General features: G+C 34.0%; 1 protein-coding gene across 1 annotated transcript in view; it reads left to right on the top strand.

The window, feature by feature from the left end:
* The window catches only part of LOC125679008 (centrosome-associated protein 350-like), a 91,335-nt gene that overhangs the window by 47,371 nt on the left and 20,102 nt on the right, over positions 1-23,862 (top strand). Inside the window, exons 8-20 of the mRNA XM_056153366.1 lie at positions 5,006-5,197; positions 5,410-5,544; positions 5,877-5,969; positions 6,402-6,491; positions 7,496-7,666; positions 7,923-8,018; positions 12,263-12,591; positions 12,986-13,113; positions 14,996-15,354; positions 20,160-20,273; positions 22,623-22,795; positions 23,167-23,247; positions 23,530-23,768. Coding sequence (XP_056009341.1) covers positions 5,006-5,197; positions 5,410-5,544; positions 5,877-5,969; positions 6,402-6,491; positions 7,496-7,666; positions 7,923-8,018; positions 12,263-12,591; positions 12,986-13,113; positions 14,996-15,354; positions 20,160-20,273; positions 22,623-22,795; positions 23,167-23,247; positions 23,530-23,768 — 2,200 coding nt within the window. The remainder of the gene's footprint in view (positions 1-5,005; positions 5,198-5,409; positions 5,545-5,876; positions 5,970-6,401; positions 6,492-7,495; positions 7,667-7,922; positions 8,019-12,262; positions 12,592-12,985; positions 13,114-14,995; positions 15,355-20,159; positions 20,274-22,622; positions 22,796-23,166; positions 23,248-23,529; positions 23,769-23,862) is intronic.

Here is a 23,862-nt window from a genome sequence, read left to right as displayed (position 1 = left end):
GAAAGTGACTTGGAACATTCATTCATGAAACACAAAGACCACTCCCAATATGATTTTGTGTCAGGCACAGGTCTGACCCAAGTTAATAAACTTTTACAGGAAAGTAAATGCTTCTGATATTGACTTGTTTTGAAGTATTATGGACATTATTTTGCATTTTTAATTAGCATGCAAGAATGTAATTTCTGTGCTGAAAATTGATTATGCCCTTCCAAATAAAGAAAAGGGTATATGTATGGCACCCAACCCTTGATTAATTTGTTTGCTTGGGTTGAAATGGAATGGTTTGAAATCTTGAAATATCAGTATACAGCTGATATTTAAATCAAACTGTGAAAGCATTGGGCACTGAGCCAGTGGTTTTATGTATAAACTTTACTAAACCATGGATCATTTTTACACTATATTTATCAGTCTAAATTGAAAACTACCCAACTTTTCCACACAAGTACACATCTTTAGCAAGCTCTTGTATATTTTATGGAGATCTATCTGTTCAATTTTTTTGGTGTGATTTATTTTTTGCATACATTTATGTTCAGGTTTATGAATGTTGTGTAAGAATGGCCATTTAAGAATAATGTGGATCAAAATGACATACTTTTGGTTTAATGTCCATATTGAATATCTTGTCAAATTTCAATTCAAACCTTTTAGAATGCATTAGATTTGTTTATGAAGGGAACAAAGCTGGCCAATTATGTTCATTGCAGGCTTGAGATTGATCACACAATACACATTTTAGCATTGTTAACTTTTCTTATCAAGCAATGAAAGGAACAACCAAGTCAAGTGTAAATGGTACAAGTATTTTTGGCATCAATTTTCTGAACCGATTTTCTCAGCTATCTGCAGTCTTTGGACAATAGTCACACTTGCTGCCCTGGGAGCATGAATATTGCAAGCTGTTTTATCCTTTATATTGATAGAGGTCATCCAGTCCTTGGTATAATCATTTGCTTGTTAATATGTACATCATGGGTGTCTACACTGCATTTTATATGTATATTTCCTATGAGTATGCCATGCTTTGCCCTGTCCTGAGCTACATGTACCTGGTTTAAAATTTATACAAATCCACTCATTACTGTAAAGGAGGAAATATTCACTTGGGTTTTATTTTCACTATATTCGCGATTATATTAACGATTGCGAAAATAAAACCATCGAAAAGTGCTGTTCGAAATATTAAGGGGTATGAGTTCATACATGAGAAGGGTTTTATCTACGAAATTTAAACCATCATGAAATACAGAAAATCGCGAAATTTTTGCCCAGCGAAATTTAAGCCCTATACAGTACTCTCTGTATAAACATACAACAGAACAAACAATCTGCATTCAAAATATTCCTTTCTTGGCTGAGGCAACATTGAATAAGGACTAGTTGTGATAATGTGGAAGTTAAGGCACTCACTTCACAAGGGGAGGTCTAGGTTCAATTCTCGATGCCAAGACAAACCTTAGATATGTTTAACATATGTAGTGATTGTTTCTTCACTAAGTGCTTGGTATTTGAAAAGAAAGTCCTTGGTGTTCTTTTGAATATGATGTTGAAAACGGAGGTTCCATATCATGGTAGTCATTAACACAATAAAGGAGCCTCACTCCTGCAGCCGTAAAGCACCGGGTGGATAGGCACAACATTTATGGCACTTCTCCACCTAAAGCTGGGGATGTCTTTGCACAAGTGAAAAAAATTCTTGAATGGGATGTAAAAACACTGAATCAATAAATGAAGTGATATTCATGTAGCATACTGAGTTATGAGTCCATTCCTGGTGAAGCACTTGAAACAGTATGACAATCAAGTGCTTAACAACTGCATTAGTAAAATATATACAAAGGCATGTGATGATAAGTTCAAGCATGAGATGATAAGTTCAGGAATATCGACTGTCCCTGCATCATGTTACAGATACTGTTATTTAAGAACATGGGTCTTGATATTGCATTTGATTAATGAAAAGGAAAACAATGCTTTTGAAATCGGGGCAAGAGTAGACATCATTAGTAGAGCAAAGTTCTACAGGAATTCTTAAGTCATTTGGGTGTGATTTGTTTAATAATGCTTTTAATTCGAAGAGCAAATATTGTTCTATATGGGACTACTTGTTTTCCTAGACCATTAATTTAGAGTCATGGTGCATTTATGTTAAAGTGATGTGACCCAATTCCATTTTCATAGTAGATTCTTGGTATTTTTAACCATTAACTCAATCGTAGTAAACAGTGCTGAGTTGTAAGTAAAGACATTACGAATTCAGAAGAACACAAAGTGGTCAACATGCTGTTTATTCAGGTTGTTTAAAGTGGGATGTAATCAAGTCGTTAAATATGAAGAGTAAATTTGCATAACCTATATTGGGGACTAGGGGTAGTGAAAGGTCGATGATGAGATCAAGTCATCTGACACTGGAGTGCATCAACACACAGCATTTGGGGGTGGGACGTCAGTTTGTGCTTAGTGTTTGCTGACTGGCTGGAATTACCACACAAATGTGTGCAATATACCCCCAAAGCACATATGTGTAAATCTGATCAACCAGTAACTAGTAAATGAACACAACTTTTTGTTTCAGAAGAGAGACATGTAAATTCACATAACTATTTTCCTATAATTGATGAACAATTAACCTGTTTAGGAAATTGATTGGAATAATAGTAGGGAGAAATACCACATGCTCTAATCAATTGGTCATCACTGTCTCTCCTAAAGATTTATTCTTTACATTTACATTCTTAATCAATTAATTTCTTATGACTATTTTTTCACACTAGTCTCACTCACTGTGTCCTGACATTCAAAGCAGATCTTTCTGTGTGGTTATATATCTCTTTATGATCAACATGGGATTGACTGTTGGTATCGAGGACATGCTAAAGTATAACCTTTTGATCAGTATATTGGAAAATCATTGCACTTAGAGGGTTAGTATTTAAATTTAATGGAGATTCAAGGATTTATCAGTATACCAATTCTTTATGCAGTAGAAAGTTAATTGAACTTTAATGTATATGAGAGCTAACCAGAAGCAGAACATCAAAATCAAAGTTCTTAACAATAATAATACCAGAAGTCAGGTGAAAGGAAGATGAGGTGAAAAGAAAAGGTCAAGGTCATTCAAGGTTTCATTCCTCTTACAAAGATATGTTTTGTGGCTGAAGAATTTAGTCTTGAAATGTTCAAAGGTCAATGATAGAATTTTCGGTGTTGGAGCAATTGACCCTTGACTCAAAAGATACTTGGTAGTAGGTTGGTAGATTAAGATTGAGCCAAGATGCCATATACTACTAGTGGTGTTAAAAGTATTACATTTTTAAAGAATGTTTGAAATATGGTTCTCTCTGAATAAAGCTATTTTACATGGGGATTGCTTTACCCCAAAGTTTTATTCTAAGTATTTTTGTGTGGTATTAAAAGTTTGAACCTCTATATCCATGGAATGGTGTGGGGCGCTTGGGACGGTGTCTTTGTATCAATCATTTGTGTGATAAATTCTACATACACATGTACCAATACACAAACCCACTGTCCAAAATGGCAATGTCCGGGTTTGAACTTGGTTCTGCAACCTATTTACTACACGTAGCTATATCAAATTCTGATGACGGAGTAGTTTGACAACAAAACACTTGATTATATATGTTGTCCTTCCCATTCTCATTGTGAATTTAGTAATGTAACAGACATTCAATCACCGTGCCAATACTCTGCAGAGTTTTATATGATCACAGGGTTCTGTAAATCCAGTAATGAGTTCTTACTGATGTAGGGGTTAATTACAGATTCTGAATTTAATGACATACTGGCATTTAAGTATTGGGTGTGTGTTTGAAAGTTTGAGGAACTCAGTATGTGTGGACAAGTAATGGAGTATGTTATTATTGATAATGTAATTAGGAGGAGATCAACAGATCAAATATATGCATTAAGTTAAATTTCAACTCTGATGATAATCATGTTCATTGCGGAATGCTATACGGACCATGAAATATTAAAGGTAATTTATGCAAAAATACACATACTGGATGATACGACATGTAGTGTTATTTTACTTTATAACTTTGAGTCTCTTAATGTTTGATCCTGTGTATCACAAGGAATACTGTCATGGAGATGGACTTATTAAAAACGTATTGAGTGCTTGTGAGGATGTCTCCTGTTGTGACCTGTCAATTAGAGTCTTGTTTTATTTTGGGACTGAGATCTTCAAACTATAACTGCCACGCCCATATTTACAGGGAAACTGGATTTGTATGCAGCCTGTTTGTAACTGCAGTTCTATGAGGTGTTCTGTATACGCCTATTTAAATTGATGTCATAAAAACAAACTACTTGACCTGCAAATTCAATTTCTGACTTCGTGCAATCCCAGACATGTAATAATGTGCTAGGGTAATGTTTTTCTGATATATTAATTGGTAGAGATTGATTTAATTCATTCTAGACTTAGAAGATGCATTCCATTTAACCTTTTTGCTATACTATGTATGGCTGGAAATTAATTGGAGCTTTGCATTAACAATGGTTTATTCAGTCTGAATTTTTAAAGCTATTTTCCATGACAATCTTTGTTCAAGGGAGGATAGAATTCAAAACTAATGGCTGGTAAAAGGGAGATTTCAGATGATGGTGCAGAGAGAATTTTAATGATGCTGATTTGGATGATGAATGCTGATGATGAGAGTTCATTAAATCTCTAATCTTGCAATCAGTCATTAATAAATTACCATCAATTGATACATTTAATACAAGCCAAATTCGGAATATCATCACTGAACATTTAGGCAAATCAAGTTGGAGGGAAGGGGTCATGTCTCAAGGTCATGCTTAGTTTGTACATGAAATGTCCTCTGTTCAGGGTGACTACTGCATAAATACTTAGAAGACTTGTGAGAATCTTTTTGCCTCTTATAAACTGTAGATCTCCTCTTTGTAAATTTAATGTATTCATTGCAGTAGGTGTTACAACCTTTTGTTAACAGTAATTCTTCTTTTACAGTAGATGACCTTAACAATGGAGAGGAGGACGATGCTCTGGAGAGAGACATGAATGGCCCACACCATCACCTTCACAATGATAGCGAACCTGTACTAGGTCGAGGTTCCTACGACCTCCCACCACCAGATGGCGCTGACAGTCAGAGACGAGTCCGCAAAGTGGCAGCTGGGCCCACGGTTGCATCATACAAAGGTACTAGCAATAGATTTTCATATGAATGGAATAAGACATGTACTAATAAAATGAGGACATGGAAATTAAAAGTACATGATAAATGAATGATATAGATAATAAATGTTGAATAATGCTGATAGCATGGTAAATTTAAAACAGAAAAAAATGTGCACCAGTTCATTGATTGTATCTTTTTATTGATGCCATAACTGAAAAAATATGTTTTGCAGGTTTCAGTGAAGCAGAAGTGAAATACAAGTATGCCGATTTTAAACCTCCGAAGGTCATGGACTGGAGGAAGAGGGAGAAGAAAAAGAAAGCTGCACTGAAACTGCAGGAAAAGAAAATAGAACAGGCCATCAAAGGTAATTGGGTCAAGGTCAGATACTCAGAGCTAAATATGGAGGATGAGTTATATTTAATTTATCTTTTTTCCACTATAAAGATTAAAGTGGAATGTGTTTTTGTCACTAAGCTTAGTTATAATTAGAGCTAATTGGAAATGTGTGGATGAGGTTTATGTGGTCAATAAAAGTAAGATAGGAGTTAGCACTAATTGGAAATCTATCCCTCTCAGCGTAAATAGGTGAAGGTGATGTTGATCTGTCAGTCAAGTTCACAGAGGACAACTTTATAAGATGTAACATTTTATTGAAATAACAGTGATTTAACACAGAGGTGTAATTTTTCATTTCAGAAGCTGCCCCAGAGGAGCAGAAACCAAAGCTAAAGAAACTGACAAGGATTGTTGCCAGTGGCAACAAAAAACCTGAAAAGCAATCAAAGAAAGGTAATATTGATGTTGGGGGGAAAATCAATCTAAAGAGTCGTGGCAACAAGATGATAATGAAAATGTTGCAGGGAATTAAAAAGATGTGTGTATTAGTGAATGAATATTGAATATATTAATATGTTAAAGTATCAAAAATGCCTAGGGTAAATTTCATGGTTTTGAGTCTATTATCAATGTGTAGATTTGTGTTTTGTGTCATTTAGCTGGTATACTTTATATTATTTTTTAAGGAGATAAACTTGTAATGGATTTTTTGTTGCTGAGGCATATTTTGTTTAAAAGTGCAATTATGGGCCTGCTCTTTTGTAACATGGAATGTAAACTGTTTAAATTTGCGTTTTCTGTTTATAGATATTTTACCACTAGTTTATTAAACATGTTGGCAGTCATTTGCAAAATATACAACATAATGATTGCTGTATTTTGTAGATATTATAACAACATCATCCTGGCGGGCAGGGCAGGAGGTCATTCTACGAGAACTAGGTCCAGCAAAAACCAGGCGGACATCGCAGACCAGTAAGTGCTATGAGGGTTTGTATGTATGAAATGGGTCTAGACTCGACTCACTTCCAAGGGAAAAATTAATGCATCATATTGAGGCAAGAAGTTTACACTGGTTAGAGATCTCCCAAAATAAGGACCAGACTGTAGCATTCATGATGCCTGTCAACCTATCTATCCAAGGGAACTGAGCCAAATTATATACCAACATTTAATGATGCCAAGGAATGCATACACATTGTAACATGTGGGCTGTATGGAGACAGACGAAATATAGAAACAGTATAGAGAGATTTGTGCCACAATTTTAAGTAGTGGGTGTAGTTGAGCAATTTAATCACATTTAGCATCTCTTTGTCGCGTTTTCTTGTTAAAGATATAATCATTGGAGGTTTTTATGAAATGATGATTGTAAATTTGTGTAGTATAAAAACTAATTGTGAAGTAATTCTTAGTCCTATCATTTATGCTTCACCCTTGACATTGAAGAAAAGGCAACCAAATAAATCATTGGGTTAATCTGTAATACATAGCAGTGGTCTTCCTAAGGGGGAATGTAATATTAACATGCGATACTCAGTGATAAAAAGTTAAACAGATTTGAGCTTTAAATTTTCTCAGCTGATCAGCAAAATCTTCAATTTCATTTTAGGACATTAAATTGTGTTATTTTATCTAACACTGTCCCCTGTTTTGTATAAAAGAATTTTGTCAAAATTAAAGTTATAAAGATATTAGATAAGAAATGACTTTCATATTTCATTGTAAGATACAAGACAGGTTTTTATGACCCGTAATTGGAGATTCGAGGACATATCGTTTTTTGTCTGTCTTTTTGTCTGCAAAAACTTCAGCCTTGGCCATAACTTTTGAATGGTTAGTGCTGGGGCTTTCATATTTCACATGTTTATTCCTTGGGACAAGACTTTTTTTTACCTCATGACCTTGACCTTTGAGTTTGGCCATACAGTTTCCTCAGCATTTCACAAATACATCTTGTTTCTCTTGTTTATTTGTAGGTGAAGCGTCAGTTGATGTCAGACCACAAGCTACTGGGGCCAATAACCATGACAACGAAGTAGACAAACTAGAAGACATGACTGAGCCAAAATCGGCAACAGCTCTGGAGTTAGAAAGAGCCAAGGCACTTTCGGAAGAGGCCAGAAAAGTTCTCTCTGATCTTAATATGGGTACTCAATGCTTGTTGTACAAACTGGAATTTAATATTGTGACCAAAACTCAATTTATCCAGTGAAATAGGAATCATTGACAAATTTCACTGATAATTTTATGGTGTATGTTGATAATTTTTTTTTTTTTATTTCAGAAAGATGTTTTCGAATAGTTACATGTGTAATAAGCAATTATTCCTGAAAAAATTCTCAGTCAACAGACTAAGTAAACAGACTAAGTACAGAATGCATATAAACTGTTGATGTTTTGTAGGTTCTGAGAATGAAGATGATGAAAGACGTGGCAAAGAGAATGAAGAAAATTTTAAACGGAGAAGATCGACAAAAAGGAAGGCCAGTAAAACAACAGGTGGGCTTTGAGATCTCAAGATATATCCAGATGAGTTTAGGAATCGCCCTACCGTGGGATCATGTGTTGTAAGCTTTGAGATCTTGAGATATATCCAGATAAGTTTAGAAATCACACTACCGTGGGATCATGTGTTGTAAGCTTTGAGATCTTGAGATATATCCAGATAAGTTTAGAAATCACACTCCCGTGGGATCATGTGTTGTAAGCTTTGAGATCTCGAGATGTATCCAGATAAGTTTAGAAATCACACTCCCGTGGGATGATGTGTTGTAAGCTTTGAGATATCGAGATATATCTAGATAAGTTTAGAAATCACACTACCGTGGGATCATGTGTTGTAAGCTTTGAGATCTCGAGATATATCCAGATAAGTTTAGAAATCACACTCCCGTGGGATGATGTGTTGTAAGCTTTGAGATATATCCAGATAAGTTTATGAATCACAATGTAAGCATTATTCTTTCCAAGTGAAACATGGCTTTATTTGGTATGGTCGTTAATGTTTTCTGATGAAGGTGGTTGGGTTTCATTTGTTCTAAATGATATACATGTACTAAATTCTGGAAAGTAGACAACACTTTATATTTAACTGGTCTCAAAGATACAGAAATTGTTAGGAATATGGAAATTGCAGAACTTGTGCGATACACAGGGAATTTTTGCCCAGACTCATTATAAAACAATTTTGCTTTTGCCTTGTTATTTAAAATGATAAGCAAAAATAAATTTGGGGGCTTTGTCATTTGAAACTGTTTAGTTGTGCACAATATGACTACTGGTGTAGTGTGATAAATACTCACAGATGAGTACCATTGTTGCAGAAATGAAATAACTTTGAAATGAAAAAAGCTGACGAAATACCAGTTTTAACACACAAAAGAAATGAAAAGGATAATCTCGAGACCAAAGGACTTGAAATTGTTTTCTCAAGAAGTTTTGTTTGGCATATAAAACAACAACTATGGAATACACATTGTAAAACATTTCTTGAAAATAAGCCACATGTGAAATTAGGTCTGCATTTCTTGTAAAATTTAGTGTAAGCCAAACCATATATTGGCATTTATAGCAGTTTTCTATTGACATCAGACAAAGCACATGATACTAAACAGTTGAGAGAAGGGAGGGGTATTTTGTATGTATTTATACAAATATTGAATGATTGTTTTAAGGAATGAAGCTAATTTTTACCTATGTGATACAATATAACCGACTTTGGGCAGTTTATGTTATATAATCCCCAAAGGCTTAATGCAGAAAAACAAAACTACAAGGCTTAGTTTATAAAAATGTGAGTGAACATTGATAAATAGAAATCTCACTTGTGCTGCACAAAGATTCACTTAGAAACTAGCTATGCTGTGTTGGCTGTGAAGGCAGCCATCTTGGTTCTTTGTATTACTGAAGCATATAATTCATTTTTCAAATTTGAAAACAGTTATTTAAAGTGAAGTTTGGAAATGAATCTTGAAAACAGAAAATATTTTTAGGCTATACATGTAGGCCTAATGTTGACTTTCTTTACTCTTTGACATCATACAAAACACTGGATGTGCCAGAAAATGTAATAAGTTGCAGTTTTTTATTTTATGAAAGATTTAATTTTGTTGACTTTTTAGATAATTTTGTTGACTTGTCTTTTAATTTTGATTTGCTAATGTCTTTTATTGACATCTACTTTCAGTTTTGATTTCCTGATGCCTTTTATTGACGTCTTTCAGTTTTGATATTTGACGAGTCAACATCACAATCTGACAAGTCAACAAAAAGATCTGTAGTCAACATAATGATCTTGGTTGGGGTTGTATTTGGCTTGTTAGATCATTAAGTCGACTTGACAGAAAATTATGTCGATTTGTCAGTTGTCAGATCTTTATGTCGTCTTGTCAGTTGTCAGATCTTTATGTCGACTTGTCAGATCTTTATGTTGACTTGTCAGATTATTATCTCGACTTGTCAGATCATTATGTTAAGTGGCTGACACATTTTAAGCTTTTTACAGTTCGTACCTTTTATAATTTTTTATTATTTGACAAGTGAACAACATTATATGACAAACTGACTTGATTTACTGACAAGTCGACATGATTATCTGACAAGTCAATATAATTATCTGACAAGTGATGGCAAAAATATGCCACCATTGGTCTGGCATTGTTGAAAAAATAAGACATTTTATACAACAAGATCCATATATGTAATATATGAAGTTTTTATACAATTTTAAACTTCAGTAAAAAAAATCATTTAAATTCATGTAGCCTAAATGAGTGAAGTCAATGTATCATAAGATATCATTAAAAGATATCATGTTGAACAGATATTGAACAACTTGCATTTTTATGTGCTTTTAAGTACATGTAAGTCTCTATCAACTCATTCTGATAATGAATGCAAGAGCGAATTACATTAAGGTTTGTGCAGGAAAGATTGTATTTAAACATGATAATGCTGACTGTATTAAAGCAGGATAATGTAGAATCTCTCCAGTGTAATATTAGATACACTCCATTTGAAATTAATTGCTTGTTATGAAATAAAGCTAGAATGTAGCTGTGAGTTTTGGTTTCGTGGTCAGTGAGTGGTAGGATATCCATATTTCTTAAGAATTTTCACCAATAATCAATGTTTAATACTAGTCTTGATGATAAGGCTTGTTGAAACTTACAAACAGATTCCCTGATAAGTATTAAATTGAGAATGCCCTTATTGGGCATAGTTTAAATATCCAAATATTGAATGCCACAGTATGTGGACTGGAGCTTTAATCAGAGCGATCATGTGTCTTTCTTATTGTTTTTGTGCACTGTAAATTCAAAAATGGCAGGTTTTTTGTTTTCTAAATTGGCTTGTGTATACCAGAAATTGGATACTGGATTTAATCTAAATCAAATGACATGACAATAAGGGTATACAGAGGGCATTTAATGGAATTGTGATCCATCGGATTCAAATGACAGGATGGCGCTGCGTGATCTGGTCGATTAGAATGCACAACATAAGAGCCCAAAACTTAATACAAATATTTATAATGTAATCAATAACTTCACAATTCTATTAAATTCAATTTTCATCTCTGGCAAACTAGAAATCTCTTAGGTGTTGTACATGTGGGATAGGCAGATTAAGTATTTGATATTATCATTGAATAAGGCAAGAACCTTGTGAACCAAAGACTTCCACTCCAACTCTGGAAAACTTGGGTGATGGAATTAGAAAAGGAGAATTTCATTAATTATTTCAGAAATTACTCTTAGGGTTAAAGAAGGATTTCTAGAGGGGGACATTATTAATCTTCAATGTAAGGCAACGGTTTGATTACAATAGAAGCCAAAAGGTCATATTCTTTACGTAATTTGCACTCTAGTCTGTATGGTATGGGGGTAGGTTGCCATATATGCGTAGTAGATTTTATCTGATTGTCTTATTACGGTATTGTTTCCCAGCCAGAAATGTGTAGCCTTCACACTAATGACCTTGACTGAAAAATATTAATGAATAGTTTACATTTTCACAACTTGAGTTTATGTCTCAATTTGTATTTGAAAAGTAAATGAATGTCATAATGGAATTAGGATATAAGAAAGTGAAGGTAGTTTTTGGCAATCTTGTAAAAAATGATTTACAGCCAGATGACTCAGATGTGATTTTGGTAAACAGTGGACACACAACAGCTCAATATTGGAAATCAAGAGTGATTAATGTGGTTTTAAAATGTTTTATCTATTGTTTGTAAAACAATTTCCATTGATTTTTGATTTGATTAAAAATGTTTGGTAGTGACTTGCACTAAATTCTGTGATGTATTAGTCGCAGGAAAGGGGCCAAGGTAGGTTGGCAGCCCAGACTTAACATTGTAAAAAGATTTTTTGAAGAAAGTCTTATCTTGTAACTCCTGTATAAGTGCAAAACAGTTATTATTGATCACCATAGTGGTGGGGCTTCACATACTTAAATACAAGGAAAGAAGGATTGATTTTTTTCAAAGAATTCCAAGAAGTCTAGAGTATAAATTTAGTTTTAAAATGTATTCGTTGAAATCCATTAGATGAATTTCTATGATTTATGTTTTTGTCTCGAATGATCAGAGGTTTATTGATACATAATACATGTAACTGTAATGAAAGACTGCAATCCCTTATTTTTTTGGACATTGTATTTGTAGTTCTCATTTTGATGTTAGTTAATTTTATTGTCGTCTGCTGATTTAAACATTAGATGGAAACCTTTGGGTTTTTCAGAACCAGAAAAACAGTTGAATGCTAAGCAACGACATTATGACCAAGAGGAGGTACGTCGATTTATGCAGAAACAAAAGGCAGACAGAATGAGACAACAACGTGAGGAGGAGAAGAGGAAGCAGAGGGCTGTTGAAATGAGGAGCCAGCAGCTCGAGGAACTGAGGAGCAAGCAGAAACAGAGTGCACAAACCTCCAAACGGCCCACCAAGTCAGCAGGTGCCCGGGGTAAATGCAAGGCCCAAGACGAGACATTCACCCACTCCCAGTTAACCTACAAAGATTTACCCAGGCATCATCCATTCCATGAGGATCTGCAGTCAGGATCATTGGTACTGAAGCATCTTTATATTTATAAATCAAAAGAAATTGATAAAATTCTCTCTATCAGCTTGTGATGAGACTGTTTTGCCATTCCTAGAGACATTTATTGATTGTAAATATACATATATCAGTGTAAAACTGTTTTAAAAACTCCCAATAAGTCATTCTTAAAGTGCAGATAAGAGTTGATTTAATGCAAAATTTTCAAAAATGGTAAATAACTATGCAACAGGCTATATAGAAACCCAGTTCCAATATCACTTTAGAAGAGATTTTGAGCTAAAGAGGATTACAATGTCATGGTTTAAAGTAGCAATAAAATGGAATCACTCCCATAAAATACCATTGTATACAATACCACTGATTACAAAGTAAACTGATAGCTGTTTATTCATTATGCAGGCTACCACGGAATCGGAGAGAGAGAGGCATGCTGGGATACCACCAAGAGAAGAGGAGGAGATGTCGGATGACAGCTCGACGTTGACGGGAGAATCCCTAGAAGCTGTCACACCTACTATTACTCCTAGGTACCTAACAGGGCTGGGCAAGGGGCATTTGTATTGTGTATTCTGGGGTATTTTCTGCCCTCATTGTTAAATAGGTACATAAGTCTGAAACGACATTTAATGACATAAAGCAAATTTTGAAATAGGGAGGGGGGGGGGTCACTTTCCAGTGTCTACATGGTAGTATTTTACATTGGACAGTGTGATCCATTCCACAAGCCTTGCTTATTTCCTAACACTGTCTAGATCTGAGAATGGTAACAAGTAAATCATTGGAATTTGAACCGCTCACTGGTAGTTGTGTATTTTAAGTTTTTGACACATACCTATACACATCATAGCAAAATAGAAACATTTTCTCGATTCTTTGTACAGTCAATATGATTTTGGTCAAACCTAAAGAAGGTGATATTGTGATTTAAATGTTCAGATTTACCAATATCAGTTGACATTTAAGTTAATGTTCAGTCAATAAATATAGGCAGGAGAATGAAATCTGTAATCTTGAATAACACAGGTTTGGTAACCTTATACAGTGGTGGTGTCTTTATTTAAAGGTAAATATGAGAGAAGGCAATTATTGTGATACTCAATTATTTGCAAGGTAAAGAAAAAGAAAAAAGACAGGATAAATTTTCAATGTTTCATCCATCCATGGGTAGTAACTGATATTCTCACGTCTCTGCACCTAGTTCCAGAAAAAGGGACCATCAATGCTGCTCTCTAGCTGAGCAGTATAAAACTGACTATAAATTGGGCATGGCATTGACCTATTAAATATTAGACTCAAAAATTTATTGTATGGTGGAGTTTTTGGAATTTCCCAGTGAAATTCATTCAATGAAATGAGGTTTTTGTAAAGTTAACCAAATATTTAGTTTTGATATTATATACCGATGTCAAAATTTGGTCCATTTAAATGTTGGTTTATCATGTTAAAACAACCCACCTTTGGTAAAAAAATATTTTACTCTTTAAAGGTTCATTGCTGGTAAACAAGTATTGTCATCAGAATCTTGAATGAAATATAAACTACTACACTAATACTTTTGGTTAATCATTACAGTAAACTTGAGAGATATGGATTTTTCATGTGTATTTTGAAAAATTTTACCAGTGCTTTCTCTATCCATTCCATTTGCTCTAATTGATTATTAATGATAATTAACTTTTCCAAGTATTAATCCAATATGACTTGAAGCTAAACAACTGCACATTTGCACATTTCTCGAAATTTCTCAAGCCCAATATCTTGCAGTTGCAACATCAACAAAGATGTTTCCAGTTTCATTTCACATGTAATGATAGTTTAGTTTTTTTTTTACAAGAACAAGGACCTATTTTAAGTCCTTCCTCTCTTTCTACATCTTTAGAATTTATCCGTTATTTAAAGTGGATTTGAGAATCTTGTATGGGGAGTCTTCCCAAGAAATGCTTATATTAAAACTTTCTACATCTTTAGAATTTATCTGTAATTTAAAGTGGAGTTGAGAATCTTGTCAGGGAAGTTAAAGAGCTACATCCTCCCAAGAAATGCTTACCTGGTTTCATGATGGGAGCCACAGCCCACATTTTGCAGAATAAGTATATCTAAGGTGCAACCCCACCCCCCTGAAAATTTTTCTGGATGCACTTCAACAGAAGGCCAGTTGAAGTCTTCCAAAATTTGCATTGATAAATGTTAATAATCAAAAGTTAAAGTCATTCTTCATTATTTTTCTTACATCTAGTAATCTACTGGTTGAATTTAAGAAGGGAGCATTAGAAACTTGGTTGGCTGCTGGATGTAGCATACATCGACAAGCAGTAACAGATAGGAATGTTCTGGAAGTGTAGAAATTGCATTTATCTTTAAATTACAATATTTGAACTTGTAACATTTTTTTCCCTAAATGTTTTTCAGGGTTGAATTTGAGGATGTTCAAGCCAAACCAAAGAGTAATGGTCACGAAAGGAATAGTGTTCTAGATGGAAATTTAAACAGTGCTAATGTGAAAAACTTAGGTGGATTAACGTTCAATGTTGATGGTGTACTGAACAAGTTTTCGGATGCTTTACACAGTCGTGGTAATGATATTAATTCTGGATACGGAGGCTCAGTGTCTTCTACAGGAAGTCAGGATCGTCCACATGTTTATGGGAGCGAGGATCCAGCCACCCGGAGTAAGGCAGACAGAATCCAGGCCATTATGAATACTGCTGCCACACTACAGCAGAAAATCCAGGTGGAAACCTCCAAAATCACTGGAGAAAAACCAGAATGTAAGACATTGTCACATCCCACCATATGTGTTTAGAATCTATGTGTAGTGAGAGTGTACCTATTACCAGAGTGGATTTTATAGAAGTAGTTTTGTTATTGCCGATACGGAGAATTGACGAGTGTGGTATAGTTTTGTTGATTGTTGTAGTCTGGACATTGAATAAGGTCATAGAATATTTTTAAAACAAGAAAATTTGCATGTTGTTTTGAGGGTACTCAGCAGTTTACAATTCATTGTGTGGGAGATTTTTACAATGTGAGGTGTTAATGAGAAATATTAAAGCAGGACTTTTACTTAGCAAATATTTTACTTCATGTTTTATAATACTTGTACCTTTCAGTTGAAATGAAATGATGTCTAAAACACATACAGACACACACACACACAAACACTCACACACAGCCTGAAACAGTGGTATGTGTTATGTAATTATTGTTAAGAAAAATTAATGCCTTTATTCTCTGAAATCGAGGAGCATATTGAATTTGGTCTGTTTACGTTAACCTTAGTCATAACTTTTTAAGCATACAAGTTAAGAGACTTCATTTTTGGTCATAGCTAAGTCTGATAAAGTTGTGTGATCTTTTTCTTTATTGATTATATTTGTTGTGATTGTATTTTCACGGGTAATTTTTCGTCAACAAATATTTGTCCACAACTTAACGACTATACATGACATTTTCTACTGTTTGAAAAATATGCATCCACAAAATTACATATCCATGAATGCAAACATGTTTCAAAAATTTGCCAGAGGATTTGGTGACCTTTGAACTGCAGATTATGTGTTAATGATGTAATTTAGTTTTGTGATCCATTATAGCCCATTGCAAAGGTTTTATGTCCCAGAAAGAAATTAAGTGAGAAAGTACAGAAGTAAATCCACTTAGAAAATAATGATTCCTGACATTCAGAGACCTGTTGTCAGTGTATTGTATGTCTGTTTGCCTTAGAAGGGCCATGCATTATTCTCTCAACAACTGATTCATGAACAATGGATTAAAGAATAAAAAGCACTGTTTACCTAATTCCTGCATTTAATACATTCAAGGGGATTATTTTTTTTTCTTCATTTCATTCTTCTTTGAAACCTTCTTCATAGAAAAACAAATATACTACTTCAGCATATTAAGCAAAATATTTTGCGAAATTGAAATGCACTTATGTGCTCACAAAACCATGAAAAAGGTGCTTTATTTTTCAAAACTTTTATTCTAAATTGAAAAAAAAGTAGAATATGCTTATGCATTATTAAATTTTCAAAGAATTAACTCTCAAGTACCACCATGCAGTGAGACTTTAACCAATACACAATGTACAGAATTGAATTGCATATAGAAGTATTGATAATTGTAATTCACAAAATTAATAATTATCTCAGTTGACTGATTTAGATGAAAAGTCTTTGATCGACATTTTATTATCTGGAAAATGTCTGCATGACCATTTCTTCGGCAGTAAACAAGTAAAACAGCCCCCCAGTGTTTCATTCTTATTTCGTTAATTAAATGTATAGCTAATGTAAACTATTTTCATTATCAATAGTATTTATATCCTCTTTACAATGCAATAAACTTTACTCTGAGGTTGAAGATTTTAATTACGGTTTTGTATTTTCGAATGGCTAGTATAAGTGGGGGTGAATCTATTTATAAGTGTTTACACTGTACATTTTTATGTTTGAATTTCAAGGCATAGACTTGGAAAATTCTGTGTACTGCTTACAATATTATTCTTTTTGTCTAGTAGATAATTAGACTATTTTCCTGGTGGGAATTTTAACTCTTGTTTTGAAATCACGAGACATGAGGTCAGGGGAAGTAATCCCTGTCCACTGTAGGATTTGTAGACAGTGCCATTGCTGAGCCACACAACAAAGACCGGCATATTATAAGGGCCCAATCTAGCTCCCTACAAAATGTCAAAAGAAATCTTCTGAAAAACATTATTTTTTTTCAAACAAATCCATGGTGATTTGATTTGTGCCAATTCTTGTAATTTGACACAGACCAACTCCAACCCCTCTTTTTTTCTTTTTTTTTTTAAATCAGAAGTATTCAAAGATGTATTTATCATGTCAAAGTTTAAAAAATATGTTTATGCCCCCTGTTTTTGTCCTGTCTGCCATTCCGTCATTCTGTCTGAAACTTTAACCTTGCTAATAACTTTTGAACAGTAAGTGCTAGAGCTTTGATATTTCACATGAGTATTCCTTGTGACAAGACCTTTCCGTGGGTACCAACATTTTTTACCTTGGACTTTGACCTACTTTTTGAAAACTTTAACCATGCTAATAACTTTTGAACAGCAAGTGCTAGAGCTTTGATATTTCACATGAGTATTCCTTATGTCAAGACCTTTCCGTGGGTACCAAAATGTTTTACCACTTGACCTTGGAGTTTGACCTACTTTTTGAAAACTTTAACCTTGCTAATAACAGCAAGTGCTAGAGTTTTGATCTTTCTCATGAGTATTCCTTGTGACAAGACTTCTGTGGGTACTAAACCTTTTGACCTTGGCATTTGACCTACTTTTAAAAATTTGACATTGGTCATTACTTCTAAATGGTAAATATTAGAGCTTTCATCTTGCACATGAGCATTTCTTGTGGACAAGATCTTTCTACTGGTATTGTCCTTGTGACCTTGGCCATCTTTGGAATTGGCCATTATGGGGGGGGGGGGGGGGGGGGGGGGGGGGGCAGGGCATTTGTGTTTCACAAACACATCTTGTTTGCTTTTAGAATTTCAGTTTAGTTCATAATAACATTTTAAGTGGGTTCACATTTGTGTAGTCTCTGGTGCCCAAAATTCATGTTCAGGGCCAAATTACAATATACTGCATGAATATAATGGTGATGTGTGTGTGTTATATAGTCACAGATGTCGCTGTATAATGAATTCATGTTTGCACCAAATTGTTCCTGATCAGTGATTTCACTAAACGTTGAATAATTATTAAGTGTTAAAAATGGATTACAATGGATTATTATGTGTTGTACAATTACTAATTTTCAGTGGGTTTTAAATTCTGTTGCATATAAAACACAAAAATTTGAACCTACAAAAATAAGTGATTTATTGAATGTACAGTCCAAATTCTTGGTATTTTTGAATTAGTTTTGCAGTTATGCACAACTAATTTGGTCAAATCTTTCAGAATTGACTCCATTTGTTGTGGTGGAATGCATTGCTCATTGTAGCTCATGTTTAAATATTTCATGTGTCTTTAGAAAGGTTTTCTAAGGCTATCGATACCTGCAATCCCATTCAGGGAATCTTTTCGACATGTCATCATTACATCATTTATACTTTTTTCATTGGCATGTCTGAAATTAGTTAAGATTTTTATCACCATAAACTGAATAAGCTTACTTGCTAGATAAGAAGAGTTTTTGGAGAAGGAAAATTGAAAATGTGACACATTTGATTTTCAATTTATTTGTTTGCTGAGGGGGCCCAAACAAGCTAGCACTATGTTTGTCTTCATTTATTTTTGTGATGGTAAAAGAGTATCTCGTCTTTTACAATAGTTGCATTATTTACATGAACTCAATCTTGTTTATATGACACAAACAAGATGACTTGTCAGTTTCATTTAAAATGATCATCCATAGAATGTATTTGATGTAAAATATTGGGAATATAGAGGACTTGAATTTATACCAATGTAGTAGTGATATGGAATAACACCTTTAAAGCGTTATTTTATTAGATCACATCTTTTGAGATTGCATTTGCACCCTACTGCATAGTAGTCATTTGTATTTGATTGGCACTTGCTTTGAGCAAGGTCATACATGGTCCACTAGTGCTTTGGATTGGTTTAGCCTGGTCTGTGGAGGTGCTGAATGGAAATAACCATGGTCGGTTGATGAACAGGAGATAAGCTGAATACTCTGTCATTATTTTCATGTAATTAGTGTTACAAAGCCTTAGAATATAGATAAGTTACTCGATCCAATATGGAACTTGTCCAAAAACTTGTCTTAATGTTGCATGATAGTTTTATTTTAATTATTGGTATTGATAAACGAATAGAAGAGTACTCACTGTATTTTGAAGGCATTTAATTTGTAATGAAAGGAGAGTGAAATATTTTAAATTGATTTAAAGCAAAATAAATGTTTATTATCAGATAACAATGAAAGTGAAAGTCGAACTTGATATGGCTGGTAAATGATTAGAAGTGGAATTTCTTGCATTTAAAACTTTTTTTTTTGGAAGAGTTATCTGCCCATGATGAAATAAGAAAGATCTAATTGTCTAGAAATACCTGCAGTAAATGATTAATTTTATTTCAATTTTTTGTAAAAAGAAGGTGTATGTAACTTTTTACCAAGATATTTGTATTAAAATGCTATTTCTTTTAAAGATATTTGATAAAATGCATTCCTTCTATAGATTCAAAGTGAAATAAATCAAGCAGTAATAAAAAAAAATAATTGTGAATTCCTATGGTGGAATATTTTAATTTCATAAACCCTTTAAAATGATTACATGCATATGATTACAAAACTTGCTCCATCCATTTATATGATCATTATGTATTGAATCCCTTAAATAGAGCATTTTCAGTGCATCTCGATTTGAGAAAAAGACTTTTTGTCTCCTCTGAGAATAGTACAATGAATGAATACATACATAACATGTATGACTGGCTCAGAACATAAGCACAAGTTAAGCACAAAGCATTTTACACTGCTGTGTGGTGAACATTACTGCCTCGTAAACAAGCACACAAACAAACTAATAACATGAAGAATAATGAAGTGAATTGATCATACAAATTTATTCATTGTAGTGTACAAGAGAAGGGCATTATCTCAGTCAAACGATGAGGAAGATTTTGTTACACGTTACGAGAGATTAACTGGTGCTCAACAAGACTTCTCCGTCTTCTCCTCCAACCTGCCAGGTACAAAATGTCGACATTATTATTTATTTGATTTGACCAAACATGTTGGCATACAATTTCATAAGACACAAAATTACATAATAAAATTGAATTAGATAAAATGTACATATGGGTATCAAATTACCATATTTTGCCGAATATTATACGCAGTGGTGTTTGATACGCACGCACCCCCCCCCCCCCCCCCCCCCCCCCCCCCTTTCAGCCTAAAAATTTGGGGGGAAACGCATTTTGTGTGTATATAATTACGCAGCAAAAATTTTGACCAAGCGGTAAACAGAATTTTTGCAGTGCTTCTCACTGAATATTTTTGCGGAGATAATGAATTCTAAACAAAGCAATTTGTGAACCGAGCAGCTATATTTTTGAGATAACATTCATCTTGACTTTCAACATCGCGGTAATCTTCACTGAATGGGATATTCAGTGAATGGGATATTCAGTGAAGATTACTGTGATGTTGAAAGTCAAGATGATAGGTAGTCATCATGTTAATTTCAGCAAAGCACAAGATTTTGTAGCATTAAAGTTTTAACAGACTCAAGATTTCTTTGTTGAAAATTATAATCAGTTAAATGGTCGATGTTGTAAAAATAAAATCAAAATATTAGACTAGCATTTATTTTGTTGTAATAAACACACCACCAGTGATGTACATTAGGTGATATATATCAAACCTCTCGTTAATTTATAAAAATGATTATGATCAAAGGCAGTAGGTGCTGTAAATAATTAGTGCTCTAGCTGTAAAAACAATGCTTTGGATATGGTAGAGAAATGAAAAATTCAAGCACTACCCTCTGAATTTTTGCTGCATGAAGATGGGTATCTAACATAATCATCATACAAGTCGTTTATGGCAAAAGAAAATGAGCTAGAGTATGCCAACTCACGGAAATCGGACAGTATGCTATATCATGCTGTATGATGTATTTTCTCACTTTGATAAAATGTGAGAAAAAAAATTTCTTGGGTATTTCTTTACCCTGAGGAGGTATCTGACAAAATCAAATGACAAGCGCAGTGTACTCAACTATGGCTTCACAAAACGTGATGGTCGCCTTCTCATTATTTCTTTTGCTCAAGAAAACTTATTTCAAAGTGTCACATTAACATTTCATTAAAAGATATCCACAAACTTTAGAGTAACTAACTTTTCTGTGGCAAATTATTTTTCAACTGAACTTCATATTAGCACATGACAAGGCATTGTGTACACATGCTAGAATGGTGGCATATGAGTTGAAGAATATTCAGATCCAATGAATTTTGATTTGGCTGTTTCATAATAATTTGATTATTTACATATTGCGTTTTTGTAATAATAACTAATTTTCTTGAGATTGATTTTTCGCTTCTAAATAAACGAACGTGGAAAAAGCGTACAATATCTATGAACTGAAGGCTATGTCTCCGAGTGAATCATTACATGTACTTAACCGCCAAGTTCCACCTGAAAAAAAATGGTCAAATATCTATTGTGGTATATAATATGCACCCCTTTCTCACACTGAAAGATTCTTGAAAAAAGTGCGTATTACATTCGGCAAAATACGGTAACTTTGTTATGTTTAATTTTGATTCTAGGATGGATTCAAATTAGTCATATTGTATTAATGTTACATATATACTATATCATGTAAAGTTTTTCGTCAGTATTGGCACTTTATGGGGCATTAAAGTTTTCAGAACACATTTTGTTTTATACTGTCACTGAATATCAAAATTTAGCTTAGATATGCAGAACAGGAATATTTTTTCTAGATTTCATAGGCCTTGGACTATTGATACTTTTAACTAATACTCTAGTGACTCAACCTGTGGGCCTCTTATTTGTTTTAAAGCAGTATTAGGCTTCTGTGAGCGGTCACTTGAAGTCAGGAAGCATACGAGAGCTCCTCTCAAAGTTAATATGTTGATGCATTAATTGTTGTGAAGAATTTACTTACAGTATGAAAACAGTTCTGGTTTTGAGCTGTATAGTCACAAATTGAAAGTTTTCTATAAACGTTAAAAAGAAAGAAGAAACAAACCTGTACATACCTGATAAGTTTATGTGATGTCATTAATATTTGACACAATTTTGAATTGGTGCTTTCAATGTTTTGGCATTTATATATTCATAATCATTGCAAAAAAAATGGTCAGATATGATACACATAAAATATATGGGTCCCATATATTTTATGTGTATCATAAAGAATTAATGCACATGCATCTACACAGAAGGCTCAACATATAAAATTGGTAATATTTGTAAATACATTGTTCTACATATAACAAAAAAAAAAAATGTATTACATGTACCACCTGTATTCTATGAAATAAAACTAATTTTTATAAAAATAGGTCAACAGAGGATATCTAGAGACTCTGGACCAACCGAAGAGAACACGATAGAGACAGCAGCCATCCGGATCCAGGCCGCTTACCGAGGTCACACCGTTCGGCAAAGTCTGAACTGGAAGCTGCCATCAGGGAACAGCGTTAGAACTAGTCACAGGAGGGGGATGCACGAGGAGGTACCGAAAATGATCAAAGTGTGGATGCCGTGACTAGCTTTCATTCACCAAAGTTATATGTTCACATCGCACAATTTTGCAGAAATTTATTCCGTGCAATATTTTCTGTTGCAATATTTTTAGTGCAGTTGCTTAAGTTTCTTTTCACATAAAAATCGAACATGTGGTTTCTTGAAAGTAAGTTTTTGCCAAAATTTTCAAATGTAGAATTGTCTTCAGAAAGTGAGAGTTAAAAGGATGGGCATATTTCATGCTTTATGTTTTGTAAGTGAGTTGATTGTGTTGATTTCATTAGCATGAATAACGTTTATTCAAGTTTACAAATATCAACAGTAAGGCACAATAAATAATGCACCACATGTGTATTACAGGAGGACACAATCACAGAGACAGACACAATCTCTGTAACGGTGACGGACGACTCCGAAGACGAGTCCCTCACTCACCGCAAGGTAAACCATTTCAAGAGATCTCTTACAGAAAAAATGTACTTATCTAATGCATCCACAAAAAATGCAGAATTTTTCTGAGATCACACGTTTCTGGGATTTAGAACTAACCATAATATGAAAGTACAGATTTCAAGGATCACACATCTATTAATGAAGTTATTTTCAACTTCCATAGTTGGCAAGATGGATATACGGAATTGATTATAACGAAATTAGAATTGACTGTCATTGATGCATCACAGTACTTGGATTTTACTGTATTAGTTTTGAATGTAATTACAGATTGGAACTGGCCTTCAGGAGAGGGACTTCCATGCTGGCAGCAGAAGTCGACCCCCTACAGACGACTTTGTTATTCCCCGCCCCACTCACTCTGCCCAATCCAACAGATACTCCTGGGAGAGTCCCTCCCCAGATCCCTACAATGTACTCAGTATATTTGCCAGACATCAAAAGAATCAAGGTGAGGCCTGTTATCATTCTCTGAAATTAGACAAAACTAGGATTACTATTGCAAACTTGTTGGATTTACTTGAAAAACGAAAAGAAATTGTTATAAGCTGAATAAAGAGCAGAAATAAAATTGACACTTAAATTTGGTATATATTAAATTCC

Source organism: Ostrea edulis, chromosome 2 (genome assembly GCF_947568905.1).
Source record: "Ostrea edulis chromosome 2, xbOstEdul1.1, whole genome shotgun sequence".
Lineage (NCBI taxonomy): Eukaryota > Metazoa > Mollusca > Bivalvia > Ostreida > Ostreidae > Ostrea > Ostrea edulis.
This window is presented reverse-complemented; position numbering and strand designations above follow the sequence as displayed.